Source organism: Mus pahari, chromosome 23 (assembly GCF_900095145.1).
Source record: "Mus pahari chromosome 23, PAHARI_EIJ_v1.1, whole genome shotgun sequence".
Lineage (NCBI taxonomy): Eukaryota > Metazoa > Chordata > Mammalia > Rodentia > Muridae > Mus > Mus pahari.
Genome location: NC_034612.1, coordinates 32,580,491 through 32,595,579, shown reverse-complemented (window position 1 = coordinate 32,595,579; position 15,089 = coordinate 32,580,491). Strand labels below are relative to the sequence as shown.

Genomic DNA, 15,089 nt, shown 5'->3' with positions numbered 1-15,089 from the left:
GATTCCTCCATCCCTAAGCCTTAGGGCCCTGGGGTAGTGCATCGAGGAAGTGAGGAATTGTGCTAGGCACGGTAGGGCCAGCGTTTGGAAAGCTGAGAGAGCAAATTAACTAGCTCAGGGCTAGCCTGGACTACATGTCAGAGTTCTGTCTCCATAAATACAGTGAACGGCGCTTCAGTGATTGTCAGGACCTAACTAAGCACAGCCCCAACATCACAGGTTCACAGGGGTCCCAAGAGTCTGCTCAGATAGTAGAGTAGATGCAAGTAACTCTGAATGATTGACACCCACGCACCTCTTAGTGCTGCTGGACGAGACTCAGTCTGGGAGCCAGTGAAGGGCAGCAGGTGCCAGCCATTGCCACTGTCCTCCTAGAAAGGGATGTTTGGCTGGAAGGAGGGGAACCTGGGATGAAAGGAACCGAGCCTGTAGAAGGGGTCTGAGCTGCCCAGGAACTCAGGTGCCAGTACCCAGTTCTCTTTTCATTAACCAGAGTGACAGTGCCCCCATGTGGCTAGCACACCAAACTGCAGAAGGGACTGTGGGAAGCGGGGACGGTCCTGCTCCCCTTCATACTTCAGAAGGTGACTTGCAGTGGCTGTGTCAGCACCAGGATTTTTCTAAGTCTGAAGAACACGCTTTGCTTTCCACACAGTCCTTTCTTGTGCTGCTACGGCTTGAACTGAGGGCCTTGCACGAGCTAAACAGATGCTCTGCCAGTAAGCTAGTCTCCTCAACGTCTTAATGCTAAGCCACATCCCCACCTGGGGATTCTAGGCAGGGGTTCTACCACTGAGCCACACCCCATCCCTTCACTGGGGGATTCTAGGCAGGGGCTCTACCACTGAGCCACACCCCATCCCTTCACTGGGGGATTCTAGGCAGGGGCTCTACCACTGAGCCACACCCCAGCCCCTCACTGGGGGATTCTAGGCAGGGGCTCTACCACTGNGCCCCTCACTGGGGGATTCTAGGCAGGGGCTCTACCACTGAGCCACGCCCCAGCCCCTCACTGGGGGATTCTAGGCAGGGGCTCTACCACTGAGCCACACCCCAGCCCCTCACTGGGGATTCTAGGCAGGGGCTCTACCACTGAGCCACGCCCCCAGCCCCTTTCTGGGGGATTCTAGGCAGGGACTCTACCACTGAGCCACGCCCCCAGCCCCTCACTGGGGGATTCTAGGCAGGGACTCTACCACTGAGCTAGTCTCAGACCCTCACTGATTGTAAGCAAACATTCTTTTTTTTTTTTTTTTTTCAATTTTTATTAGGTATTTACTTCATTTACATTTCAAATCCCCCAAGTGTAAGCAAACATTCTAATGCTGAGGGGGATACTAATGCGCATCTCTGACCTCTCATGCTAATCCTCTGGGGCATTCTAGGCAGGTAGAGTCATATCCTCACTCCTGATTTCTGCCCCTGATTCACCACCTTCATACACCACTGATGTCCCTCCTAGTCAGGTGGTGGCAGTTAGCTGATGCCTCAGGTAGTCCGTCAGTCTGTTTCCTCTGAGAGTTGCTAGGCTAAGTAATCTTACAGCTCCTGTTTGCTTGTCTAAATAACATACCAAGGTTTCTTGTCCTCAAAGGCATGGATAGTGAGCCCTGCTACACACACCCTGTGCATGAGTGTGTGTGTGTGTGTGTGATACACAGTGCTTTCTTAAGTGTGTATGTGTTACACAGTGCTTGCATGAGTGTGTGTGTGTGTGTGTGGTACACAGTGTTTGCATGAGTGTGTGTGTGTGTGTGTGTGTGTGTGTGGTACACAGTGCTTGCATGAGTGTGTGTTACACAGTGCATGAGTGTGTGCGTTTGTGTGTGTGTGCGTTTGTGTGTGTGTGCGTGTGTGTGTGTGTGTGTGTGTGTGTGTGTGTGTGGTACATAGTGCTCTAGCGCTCACAGCCGCTCAGCATGTGCTTCCAGAAGAAAAGCTGTGAAGGAGCATCTTCACCAGGGTCCTCTCCAGGGCCCGGTGCTGCCTGCATGTTCTTCACATTTGATTTTGGAGCCTCTGATAGATTCCTGGCTTCTAGGAAATTGACAACAGTACTTCTGTTAGTGTCCCATGAGACGATTGTCCCCGTGCACACAGAGCAGCAGCCACGGCTCCTCATCTGCACCCAGAGTAATCTGTTAGTCTTTCTGTCTTGGTAGCCAGGAGCCCATCTCCTGGGCCAGCTTCCCCATGGCCGACCTGGTTCCCGACCTGCAGCACATCCTGTTTTGGATGTCAAACTCCATCGAGCTCCTGTACTTCATCCAGCAGAAATCCCCACTGTACATGCAGAGCATGGAGGAGGAGCTGGATGTCACAGGTAAGGCCCTCGTGGTGCCCAGGCTCAGCACCGTCCTCAGGGATAGTTGGCAGTGGGCACAGCAGTGGCCTCGTGCACACGTGCCTACACAGGGTGGAGCCTTCCTGGCCCCCAGGCCAGCCATTTGGGGTTACACATGAAGCTAGCATTAGCGCATTCGTGGTTTAGACTGGCCTGGTGCCCAGGGCGGCCATATGACAGTTTGCCAGTCCGTTTTGTCTCATGCCCCATGCACACTGTACCTTGCTCTGATCTGCTTGTAGGAGGCTAAAGGTACACACAGGCCACTTAGAGGGGGACATGTGAGCATATGGTTAACAAAATGAGGGGCTCAGAGATGCTCCATTATTCCAGAAAGGAAGAGTGCTGCCAATCAGAGCTGTAAGATGGTAGGGCATGTCAGCTTCAGAGGTGGTACCGTGGGTAGCTTGCCTGAAATCAGCATTTCCAGATATTCAAATTCCCAGAATACTCCACGAGAGATGGTCCTGCTGAGGGGGTATGGGATGGGATGGGGTAGGGGAGAGATCTATGAAGATGACATTGTGAGCTATGTCAGGGAAGTGGCTCAGTTGGTAAAATGCCAACTGTACAAGCATGAGAACCCAAGTGCCATTCCCAGCATTTAAGTAAAAAGCCGAGCGAGGGTGGTGGTACTCACGTGTCACCCCCACACTCATAATCCTAGAAGACAGGAGGCTCCCTGGGCTTCCTGGTCAGCCGGCCTAGCTAAACAGTGAGCCCCAGGCCCCAGGGAGAGGCCCTGTCTGAAAATCTAAGGTGGGTGGCCCCAAGGAATGACACTGGGGGTGGTTTTCTGGTCTCCAGACATGCGTGTACACACACACACACACACACACACACACACACACATACCAGACCCCCCCCCCAAAAAAAATTAAAAGGTAGTGGTGTGGGCCCTGGGTGGTTTTATTGGTATGTGTCTGTTAACTACTCTCTGCTGGAGATAGCTGGGAGGTTTGAGAGCCAGGAGCCCGTGATGGATGACCTGTGGTAGGTCCCATGTCTTGACTATGTATCTGGGGTCCTGGGGCTAGAAGCTTTGCTCTGTCATGATAACATCAAAGCTGCTCACTCCTCTTGAATCACTCTTGGGGCCACTGGGCTGTTGAGGCCTATCCCGGCTACAGTAAGGACCTTGTGGCCCGGCCACTGAAGGCCGAAGCTGAAGTGGGGGTGCTCGTTGAGTCTATGTAGTGTCCCTGTACCCTATAATAGGTGAGGCTGGTTTTCTTGGTGCCTGAGGGAAACCTGGTCCTGGGGCTCCTGGGGCTTTGTGGCAGTTATATCCCAGGTGTCTACCTGGGTGTCTTAGAGCCACGCTAGAGTGTGCTGACCCTGCTCCTCTTCTTGTCAGCCCACTCTCTGTCTGGGCACCCAGGGGTGAGGGGCATCTGGATCTTCAGGCGCTTGGGGCAGCAGCCATCCAAGCCTTCACCCCCTTTTTGCTCTTTATAGTTTATTATTGTTGCATTTTTGGATGAGTGGTTGGGTTTTGTTTGTTTGTTTGGTTGGTTGGTTGGTTTGGGTTTGGGTTTGTTGTTGTTTTGTTTTGTTTTTTTGGCAGGGTCTCACTGTTCCAGGCTGACCTGGAACTTGCTGCTGGGAGGTTTCCCATTTCTTAAGAGTGTTTTGAGCTGGGCGTGGTGGCGCACGCCTTTAATCCTAGCACTTGGGAGGCACAGCCTGGTCTACAGAGTGAGTTCCAGGACAGCCAGGGCTACACAGGGAAACCCTATCTCTCAAAATAAATAAATAAATAAATAAATAAATAAATAAATAAATAAATAAATAAATAAATGGGGAGGGGGGGGTGTTTTGGTGCCACAGTCTTGTGACAGCCTCCCAAGGGGCTGATTTACTAGCATTTTAACCATTGTCATTAAAGGTGACCTTCAGGGCTGGGTTGGGCTTGCTGCCAAGGAATAGCCAGTTCTGATGGAGAGCACAGCATGGCAGCTGGGGTCTCTTAACCCAGCCACTTGGAAGACAAAGTCAGGACGGTTGTAGGCTACAGAGTGAGTTCATGGTTACGCTGGGCACCTTGTCTCGAAAAGAAAAGAAAAGAAAAGAAAAGAAAAGAAAAGAAAAGAAAAGAAAAGAAAAGAAAAGAAAAGAAAAGAAAAGAAAAGAAAAGAAAAGAAAAGCCCAGTGGTAGAGGCCTGCATGACATAGCAAGGACGGGATTAAAAAGGAAAGGAGAGAATGGAGGGGAGGAGGGAAAAGGAAGAAGTGGAAAGGATGGAAGGAAGGACAAACTTCTGGTCTGTCTTAGTACGGTGACCACGTGTGTCTGCTGTCCAGCTCTGCCTGGGCTGGGCTTGGGATCGCCATACCTCTAAAGCCAGATGGGAGTGTTGGCAAGCCAGGCAGATCCCCAGCAGGTAGCTAGGCATCCGGTGGAGTCCTGCCTGCTCCTGGCTGGGTGGGTCCACTCGTGCCTGCTGTGCTGGTGAGCCTCCGCTTCCCCTGCAGGCTCCAAGGAGTCGCTGTTCTCCTGCACGCTGACAGCCAGTGAGGAGGCCATGGCTGCCCTGGAGGAGGTGGTGCTCTATGCTTTCCAGCAGTGCGTGTATTACCTCTCCAAGGTGCGTGTGCCTCGGGGCAGGGGGGAACGGGCTGGGGTGAGCCAGCTTCAGCAGGGAGGAAGCAGCCTCTGCCTGGTTCCGCTCTGGCCCTCAGTGCATCCCTTCCCTGTAGCAGGAAAGCCTTCATGGTCCAGCCTGGTGGTCATCAGTCATGGTGCCTTTGGCACTGCCTGGTTCTGCTCTGGCCCTCAGTGCATCCCTTCCCCGTAGCAGGAAAGCCTTCATGGTCCAGCCTGGTGGTCATCAGTCATGGTGCCTTTGGCACTACTAGGTGACTGCCATGTCCAGCCTCCTTTGCACTTACACCTCCTGTCCCTACCTAGTCCCAGGGCAGCTCAGGCTTGTTAGGTTTGGGGCTCCTGGGCAGTCCCAGCATCCCTGTCAGTGGCTCTTGGGGTTCTCTCTCCCTGCAGTGCCTGTATGTCTGCCTCCCGGCCCTCTTGGAATGCCCCCCATTTCAGACAGAGCGCAGGGAGAGCTGGCGCTCAGGCCCCGCTCTGCCCGAGGAGCTTCGGCGTGTGGTGTCAGTGTTCCAGGCCACCTTGGACCTCCTGCGGCAGCTGCAGATGCATCCTGAGGTGGCCTCCCAGATGCTGGCTTATCTCTTCTTCTTCTCTGGCACACTGCTCCTCAACCAGGTCCTGGACAAGGGTGAGTGGTGGTGGGGCTGGGACCTGGGTCCCTTTGAAAAGCTAAATGTGCCCTTAAGGGAACACTCTACCTGACTGAGCCTGTGGGAGGATGGCTCAAAACCCAGGGTAGGACAAAAGCTAAGAGCATGCGCTGATGGTGGAGGGTAGGAGGGTAGGACTAGTGGCTGTCACAGCCCCTCGTGCCTTGGACCTGGCCTCCTTCATCTTTCTTCCTCTGCCCCTAGAGACTGTGGGTAATCTGTATTATCTGGGAATTTGAGATACGCTGTTGAGGTGGCCTGGAGAGGCTTTGGGAACCTCGGTAGGTCTCATCCTTTCTTCCCTCTCCAGGGCCCTCTCTGAGTTGCTTCCATTGGCCCAGGGGTGTGCAGGTGTGTGCCCGCCTGCAGCAGTTCCTGGAGTGGGCCCGGAGCGCTGGCCTCGGAGCACCTGCTGAGCGCTTCTTCCGGAAGCTTTCCTGCACCCTGCATCTGCTGGCCACTCCCAGGGCTCAGCTCATCCAGGTAGGAGGGCACCAAGAGATGGGTGCAGAGAAGGGCATGCTGACCCTAGGGTGACGACTTACAAAGCAAGTCAAGGTGGCCTAGGCTCTGCACCTGGGAAACTCCCATGTTACCTTGGTAACTCATGGAGTTGCTTAGTTCCTCAACTGTCCACACCCACCCAGCTGGATAATCCCATGGGTGCTTATGGGCAGTCTATGGGCTCTGTGGTAGTCACTCTGTGTGGGTAAGGACACTCTGTGGTGTGACCAAGATGCAGGACCTGAAGAGAAGGACATGATCTGTGTCCTCCACTGGGCCCAGTCTCATCACATCCAGAGAGTGAATCAGAGGGTCGGGTGGGAGGAGAGAGAGGGCTCAGCGCACAGTGGCTGCTGTCAAGAGCCTGGATGGTCAGAAGCTTCTAGAAGCTGGGACACTCCCAGCCCAAAGCCTTCCCAGAAACTCAGCCTCGTCCCCACACTCGTGAAGAACTGAACCTAGAAGACAGATGTGAGAAGTTGGTCTTCCCCTGGAGCAGGGTTCTCAGCCTCCTTAATGCTGTGACCCTGCAATACAGTTCCTCACGTTGTGGTGCCCTCCAGCCATAAAATAATAATAATAATAATAATTATTATTATTATTATTATTATTATTATTATTATTATTAGTGTTTTTTGAGACAGGGTTTCTCTGTGTAGCCCTGGCTGTCCTGGAACTCACTCTGTAGACCAGGCTGGCCTCGAACTCAGAAANCCGCCTGCCTCTGCCTCCCAAGTGCTGGGATTAAAGGCGTGCGCCACCACCGCCCGGCTATAAAATTATTTTTGTTGCTACTTCATAACTGTAATTTTGCTAGTATGAATCAGAATGTAAGTAGTTTTGGAGATACAGGTTTGTCAAAGATACAAGTTGAGGACCCCTGCCCTGGAGCCATCCAGTCAGCCCTGTAGGGTTGTACCTTGTGTTGCTTCATCCTCAAGTTCATGGTCATTCGTCCTGGTGGCCGTGGTTTCTTCTCCTGTGTGGAGACCACTGCGCTTGTCCTGAGACGGTGACCATCTGTGAGGGACTGTGGGTGGGGCAGTCCAACAGAACCCCGCCCTCTGAAAGCTCCCTGGGTAACAGAGCTGCATTGTTCAGCCCCAGGACAGCCAGCGGGGCTCATGCCTGTAGTTCCAGCATCTGGAGGGGAGGCAGGGGATTGTGGGAACTCTGAGGCTAGCCTTACATAGTGAGTTCCAGGCCAGCCTGGGCTATATGTGGAGATCTTACCTTAAAAAAAAAAAAAAAAAAAAAAGTAAAGAAAGAAAAGATACCCTTCTGCCGTATCTCATACCTGTGTCTCGCTCAGCATCACTGACATTGACGACAGTGGCTACTTTTTGTCACTGAGGTGGCTGTGTCACCCTGCTACCTTGCAGTTGGCTGAGTGGGCAGAACTGGTTCCTTATGTGGCGGGCAAAGTTGAGGTCACACCATGAGTGTGCAGTGGAGCTGGGCTCCAGAAATGGCTCCTTGTGCTTCTAAAATTTTATTTCTTTACTTATGTGTGTGTGCACACACGTGTGCACACGCCTGTACCGCAGTGGGTGTGTAGAGTTCACAGAACAACTTACTGGGGTTAGTTCTCTGCTTCCATCATGGGGTCCCAGGGCTGGAACTCAGCTCAGCTAACGAGATAGTGAGAGCCCTTTTAACGTGCGAGCCATCTCACCAGGCCCGGGAGCTCCTCCTTACATGGGTGCACAATGTTGGTTTTGAAATGGGGGAATTTTTTTTTTTCCATCATAAAAAACTGAAACCGGGGCTGGAGAGATGGCTCAGTGGTTAAGAGCACTGACTGCTCTTCCGAAGGTCATGAGTTCAAATCCCAGCAACCACATGGTGGCTCACAACCATCCGTAACAAGATCTGGTGCCTTCTTCTGGAGTGTCTGAAGACAGCTACAGTGTACTTACATATAATAAATAAATAAATCTTAAAAAAAAGAAAAACTGAAACCATAGACAATTGAGGTGCTAGGCATGGTTGGCAACTGCGGCATGTGAATTTGGTTTGCATCCTCCTAAAATTGCACTGCTTCAGAGTAACCATTGCTGGGTTGAAGCACCATGACTGTCTTAGTCAGGGTTTCTATTCCTGCACAAACATCATGACCAAGAAGCAAGTTGGGGAGGAAAGGGTTTATTCAGCTTACATTTCCACATTGCTGTTCATCACCAAAGGAGGTCAGGACTGGAACTCAAGCAGGTCAGAAAGCAGGAGCTGATGCAGAGGCCATGGAGGGATGTTTCTTACTGACTTGGTTCCCCTGGCTTGCTCAGCTTGCTTTCTTACAGAATCCAGGAATGCCAGCCCAGGGATGGCACCACCCACCATGGGCTGGACTCTCCCCCCTTGATCACTAATTGAAAAAAATGCCTTCCAGCTGGATCTCATGGGGGCATTTCCCCAACTGAAGCTCCTTTCTCTGTGATAACTCCAGCTGTGTCAAGTTGACACAAACCAGCAGGACAGTGACCAAAACTACCTTGGGAGGAGAGAGTTTATTTGGCTTACACTTCCACCTTACTTTTATCCTTCCTCTGAAGGAGGTCAGGACAGGAACTCAAACAGGGCAGAAACCCAGAGGCAGGAGCTGATGCAGAGGCCCTGGAATGGCACTGCTTACTGGCCTGCTCGACCTGCTTTCTTATAGAACCCAGGACCACCAGCCCAGGGATCACTAATCACTAAGAATCAATCCCTAATTAAGAAGATGCCCTACACTGGATATTACGCGGGCATTTTCTCAGCCGAGGGGCCTCCATTCAGATAACTGTAGCTTGTATCAAGTTGACATAAAGAGTAGACAGCATCATCACTAAGCATTTCTGTTTCATTTGTTTTTAAGATTTATTTATTTATTTTATATATGTGAATGCACTGTCACTGTCTTCCGACACATCAGAAGAGGGCATTGGATCCCATTTGTGAGCCACCATGTGGTTGCTGGGAATTGAACTCAGGACCTCTGGAAGAGCAGCCAGTGCTCTTAACCACTGAGCCATCTTTCCAGCCCCCATTTCTATTTTCTTTAGCAGTGCTGATAATGGAACCTAGAACTCTGTGCATGTTAGACAAATGTTAACCACTGAGCCACACTACCAGCCCCTCACTGGCAACTCTATTCAGGGGCTCTACCACTGAGCCACACCCTCAGTTCCTTACTGGGGGATTCTAGGCAAGGGCTACCACTAGACCACACTTCCAGGGTCTTTAGGCAGGTGCTATACCACTGAATCGTGCTGACAAACCTCAAGAGATTAGCATCATTCTTAGATGGAGTGGCCTGGGGTGAGCCTACCTTTTCTCAGAGCAGCTTGCACAGCCAGATGAAATGCAGAGTCCTCTGCTTGAAGGACTAGAAAACCACTGAAGGAACGGAGGCAGTGTCCCTACTGCAGAGTAAGGAACCACAAATTGCTGAATGGGAGTTCTGCCTGCTGGACTGACATACATGGAAACACATGCATACATGCATGCTTGGGCACGCACATACACACACACACTAATAACAGGCAAACGAAGGGATGGGCATGGAGAGCAGTGGTAAAGTGCTTGCTTAGCTCACGAAGGACCCCGGGTTTCACTCAAGGTCCTCAGTCGTGAGTTGCTTTGGTGAACCAAGTCTGTCCTGGTCACTGTGCATGTGAGAGGCTGCAGAGCTGGAGTGGGTCTGGAGAAGAAGAGCCACAGCCGAGCCTCCTGCCGAGCTGAGTCTGGAGCAGAGCTCATGCTTTGGGCCTGTGGGCTCAGTGGTGGCCAGAGGGGTCTCTGGGTGGTAACTGCTCATTACATGGCTCCAGGCTGTCCTGGGGCTGGTGACAAGGATGTGTTCTCTCTCTCTCTCTCTCTCTCTCTCTCTCTCTCTCTCTCTCTCTGTTGTGGTGTGTGTGCGTGCACGAAACCTTGAATGTCATTCCTCAGGCGTCTTTTACCTTTTTCTTTGTTTGTTTGTTTGTTTTTGTTTCGGTTTTTCGAGACAGGGTTTCTCTGTGTAGCCCTGGCTGTCCTGGAACTCAGAAATCCACCTGCCTCTGCCTCCCGAGTGCTGGGATTAAAGGCGTGGCCACCACGCTCGGCTCACCTTTTGTTTGACACAGCGCACCCCCTTGGCCTGGCACTTTGCCAGCTAGGCTAACTAGTCTGTGAGTTCCGGTGATCTATCTGTCCGTCTTTCCCAAAGCCCCACACATGGCTGTTACATGGGTTCTGGTACTGGGGCCATCTCCCCAGTCCAGGGCCCGTGTGGTTTCCAAGTGAGGGCGCCATGCTGGAAGGAGCAGCCACGACTCAGCTCCATGCCTGCCCTCCCCACACTGAGTCCTGGAACCCAGTGAGACCAGGAGGCCCACTGTGAGGACAGCTAGCTGGCCCAGGCACTTGGTGGCACCTCTGTGGGATGTGACAAGAGACAGGCCAAGAACTAGGTAGCAGGTGGCATTCTGGTCTTGTTGTCCACACAAAATCCATCCATATTCTTTATGATCATCACTTCTAAACCCTCTGAAAGGAAAATACCCTTAGCCTGAGGGTTTTATTCAAGTAGTTCTCAGACTAGCCAGCAAAAAGCAACGGCAAAGGAAAAAAGATGATTTCTGCCCTAATGAAAGTAAGAGGAAAAAATAGTGGCCATAAGTAATAATGTGTCTGTAAGTAAGGTACCAGTGGGGCCTGGCACAGTGACACACTCTTGTAATTCCCATACTCTGGAGGCTGAGGCAGGACAGTCATGAATGCAAGGGCAGCCTGAGCTCCATGAGGGGACCCTGTCCTTTTAAACAGTTTTGTAAAGATTGATTGTTATTTAATGTGTGTGTGTCTTTATAAAGGAGTGAATGTTATATGTGTTGAGGGCGCCCACAGATGAGGGCACTGGTCCTCTGGGACTAGAGTCACTGCTGCTTGTGAGCTGCCTGGTGGGGGTACTGGATCGGCAGGTAGGGCAGTAAGCACATTTAACTGCCCGGGCATCTCTTCAGCCTCATTATTATTTTAACAATTACATCCATTGATTGATTGATTGATTGAATGCTGGTATGTGTGTAGGCACATGTCCATGTGGAGGTCAGAGGACAACTTGCAGGACTTTGGTCTCTCTCGACCATGTGGGTCTTAGCGCTTCTGTCACCAGGTGGCGGGCGCCTTTACCCTTTGGGCCCTCTAATTGGTTCAGAACCCTGTCTGAAAAAAACAAAACCAAGTAGGAATTCTTGTAAACTAAAACCACAGGAGCAGAAGCAAAAAGGACTGGGCGAGGGGTTCAGAGTGAAGGAAATCCCCCCCCCCGTGCTCCCCAAACACCAGAGAGGAGGACACAGACGGAGAAGCCCAGAGGAGCGGTGGGGGGTGATCATGGCTAGATCCCTCCCTGACAACCTGGAACACAGCAGGGAGACAGGAGGGAGATACAAAAGGAAACAGCCCCACCCCCACCCCTGTGCACCTTGGTCTTGAGGGGTGTGCGGAGGGATTGCCAGGAAGGGTGTGGCCCTGGGGTCAGTTCCTGTCCCTCCTCCAACAGCTCTGAGGCTCTAGCTGTCCCTGGGGAGACTCTGATGGCCGCAGCCCAGGCCTGTGGCTGTTGGCAGGGGAATCAAGACAGAGAGAGGAAGAAAAGCGAGGTGAAGCTCAGGGCAGAGAAGTTGCTGGTGGGCGGCCGCAGGCTGCCCCTGCCCTCACCAAGAGGGACTTCACCAAGGACCTGGGCACTGTACGCAGGGGCAACCTAGAGCCTCCGAGAACCTGGGCACTGTACACAGGGACAGCCTAGAGCCTCCGAGATAGAATCGAACCGGATATGACTCGGACAAGGGAGGCTTCTAAAAAGCCACAAGTCTGAAGTCTCCTGGCCGGGGAATCCTGGGCCCTCTGAGCTACCGAGTGAGAGGGGGAGTTTTCAGAGCAAAGCTGGGATCTACTGGGCCTTTGTCATGAGGCCACAGAAGGACAGAAGGGAGCCAGGAAAAGAGGCAGCAAGCTGGGGGAGAAAGGAGGGGTGCCAGGGAGCTAGGTGACATGTCTGGTTCTGTTTAGTTCATTGTTAGCCCAGGCTGGCTTCAGACTTGCTTTGGGCCCAGGCTGGGCGAACCCTGATCCCCCTGCCCTCGTCTCCTGGGAGCACTGGCCTTACAAGTGGGCACCACCTTTGTGCCTTTGCTTTGTGTAAAGAGAGCCTTCCCGCCCTGAGCCCAGTCACTGCACTGCGCCGCCTAGACGACCGACCGGGTTCTGCCTCCCACAGGACAGCCATGCTCACCCGCTCTCCTCCATCCCCCTGGCTCCCTCCTTCCCATTCCTCCTGGGTTGCTTGAGTCAGGGTCTTAGTTTGTAGCCAGGGCAGCCTCACCACTGTGGATAGGTGTCCATGGTGCTGTCTTCTGCACTGCCCCCACCTGCCCTCCCCTGGAGTGAAAAGATGGGGTTGGGGCTAGAACCCTGCCCCAGGAGGGCTCTCCCTAGGTCTATGGGCAGGGGACTGCCTTGTGCTCCTGGAGGCCTTCGACTTGAGCTCCTTGTCCGCAGATGAGCTGGGCCACCCTGCGGGTCACATTCCCTGCCCTGAACCCTGCCCAGCTGCACCGGCTTTTGACTCAGTACCAGCTGGCCTCTGCCATGGGCCCTGTGAGCGCTTGGGAGCCAGGAGCCCCAGACAGCCCCGAGGCCTTCCAGGCAGGTGAGCCTTCCCAGCCGCCAGGCCAAGGAGTGAGTGGGAATGGGAGGTTGAGGGTGGAGGCCCCCAAGCTCCAGCTCAGAAAGGCACCAAGCAGTGCCCTGAGGTGGGAACACAGGAGCCCCCTACCACCCACCACCTCCACCCAGGAGCCTACTGTGCTACCCCCCCCAGTCCCAGAGGCAGTGTCCCCTCTGCTCCTGGGGCTTCACACTGGGGCTCAACTGGCACCCAGCTGATGAGGAAATGAACAGCAGGATGAACAGCCTCTGGAGACATTCCTCAGCTTGGAGCACACATTTATACTGCTTACACACATGCACGTGCCCTGATGGAGCAGCAGAGGTATGTACATACATACATACATACATACATACATACATACATACATACATGCGCGTGCATTTCAAGTCTTAAGTTATACATATCTTCCTTTATAAACATATATCCACAGTGTGTAAAGAGAAGGCGCAGGCTGTGGGTGTGCATAAGGCTTCCTGCTGACACTGTTACCTGTGCACCACTGGCTGGGCTGGGCACAGAGGAAGCCTCTAAACAGTACTCCTGGGCCCTGATCCCATTGGGTCCCTGTAATTTACAGATTTGTATCAAAATACTCCCCTCCCCCACGTGCTGGGGCCTCAGAGCTGGCATCCATCCCCATCCAGGACCTGCACATATTAATATCCCAGTGTATACACACACACACACACACACACACACACACACACACACACACACACAGGTGTATGGAGGGGCGTGTCTGCCAGTCTAGATAGCCTAGTTGGGATTCAAAAGAGACTAGGCTGAGACTCCGCCTGCCGGAGGTCTTGCTGTTTTATGTGGGCGAGGACCTAAGGTGGAGGGAGGAGAGGCCAGGTCCCAACGTCCCGACTCACTCCACTGCAGAGGACATCCTGGAGTCCTATGAAAACCCGCCGCCCATCGTTCTGCCGAGCCAGGGCTTCCAGGTGGACCTGGAGGCCGACTGCGTGGAGGACAGCATCTACCAGCACCTGCTCTACATCCGCCACTTCCTGTGGGGGCTGCGGGGCCAAGCCAGCCCTGACAGTGGGCCTACCCAGCCTGAGAGCATCGAGGTAGAGTGGGGCAGGGATGCTGGTGGGGAGGGGCTGAGTCACTCGGAGCAGCCTGTGGCTTGGAGCCAGAGCTGAATTGAGACAACCTTTCATTGCCTGTTACCAGAAACAGGCACTGGTTGTCTAGAGTGGGCTGGGGGAGGCAGCAGGTATCCTGAGACAGAGAGGTCCCGGGGTCTCCCCTGTGTTGTGACTCCGGGTCTAACATGGCCTGGCTGGGCCCATGTCCTCCTAGGTGGCTTGTCTGTCTCTCTTCCTCACAGGGAGCCATCATGGATGCCTAGGCCATCCCCTCCTCTGGGCCTCAACATCTGTCCACCTTCTCTTCCCAGGGCCTGTACCACACAATTCCTGAGGGCCATCCGGAAGGCCATGGCTGCCCCCTGGCTAATAGGGACCCAGGCAGAGGAGCTGTTGAAACTGCCCCTACCCATTCTCTTCCTGTCATTGGAGCTCCCCGGGCTCAGGGTCCCCCCGGAAGACAGTTCACCCGAGGGGACCGCAGGGGCTCCCAGGCTGGCTCTCTGCACACTGACTCCTCCTGCCTGCTCACTCCACCCAGCACACCACTGGGCCCGGAGCCTGCAGGCCCCAGCTGGCCAGAGCCCAGCGGCCTGTGTGGAAGAGCAGTCCTTGCCGGTCTTCCTGGTGCATTAGAAGGTGAGGCCTGGCCTGCTCGCGATTGGGTAGCAAACCCTACCTTGTGTCTTGCTAGCAGGTCTCCTTGGGCCTCTCTGTCAACCAGTGCTGTGTCCGGAGCATGCTCCTTAGTGCCTGTTGAGGGACAGTCGTGGTAGGTGTGCATGTGTGCATGTGTGCCGTGATGTAGGAGCACATGCCCATGTGTGTCTGTGCACAGTGGGGCCCGCCTGGTCCTATGAGGACTCTTCATTGTGCCCTTGATTAGCCTCAAGTTTGAATGGCTTTGGGTGCTCAGTGGAGCAGGACAAGGCGGCAGGCTGCCTCAGGTTCTGGGGCCGGGGTGCAGGTCAGGCTCACTCCTGAGGTCCCCCCCACTCAGACACAAGCTCTGGTGTGGAGGCGCAGGGCCTGGGGTGGGCCTCCTGGAGTCTGCGGCAGTGTCTGGGTGCAATGGAGGCTCAGGGAAGATGAACTCAGAGTGCCATCCTAGTGGGGGGAATGGGGGGAGAGGACAGTGAGGAGGTGATGGGGGATGGGGGAGGAGACAGGAGGTGATGGGAGG

At 53.7% G+C, this 15,089-nt stretch overlaps 1 protein-coding gene across 1 annotated transcript in view; it reads left to right on the top strand.

The window, feature by feature from the left end:
- Window positions 1-15,089, top strand: part of Radil (Rap associating with DIL domain) — a 61,096-nt gene that overhangs the window by 44,504 nt on the left and 1,503 nt on the right. The window contains exons 5-11 of the mRNA XM_029533914.1: window positions 2,163-2,323; window positions 4,820-4,932; window positions 5,346-5,583; window positions 5,916-6,088; window positions 12,638-12,788; window positions 13,695-13,885; window positions 14,218-14,545. Coding sequence (XP_029389774.1) covers window positions 2,163-2,323; window positions 4,820-4,932; window positions 5,346-5,583; window positions 5,916-6,088; window positions 12,638-12,788; window positions 13,695-13,885; window positions 14,218-14,545 — 1,355 coding nt within the window. The remainder of the gene's footprint in view (window positions 1-2,162; window positions 2,324-4,819; window positions 4,933-5,345; window positions 5,584-5,915; window positions 6,089-12,637; window positions 12,789-13,694; window positions 13,886-14,217; window positions 14,546-15,089) is intronic.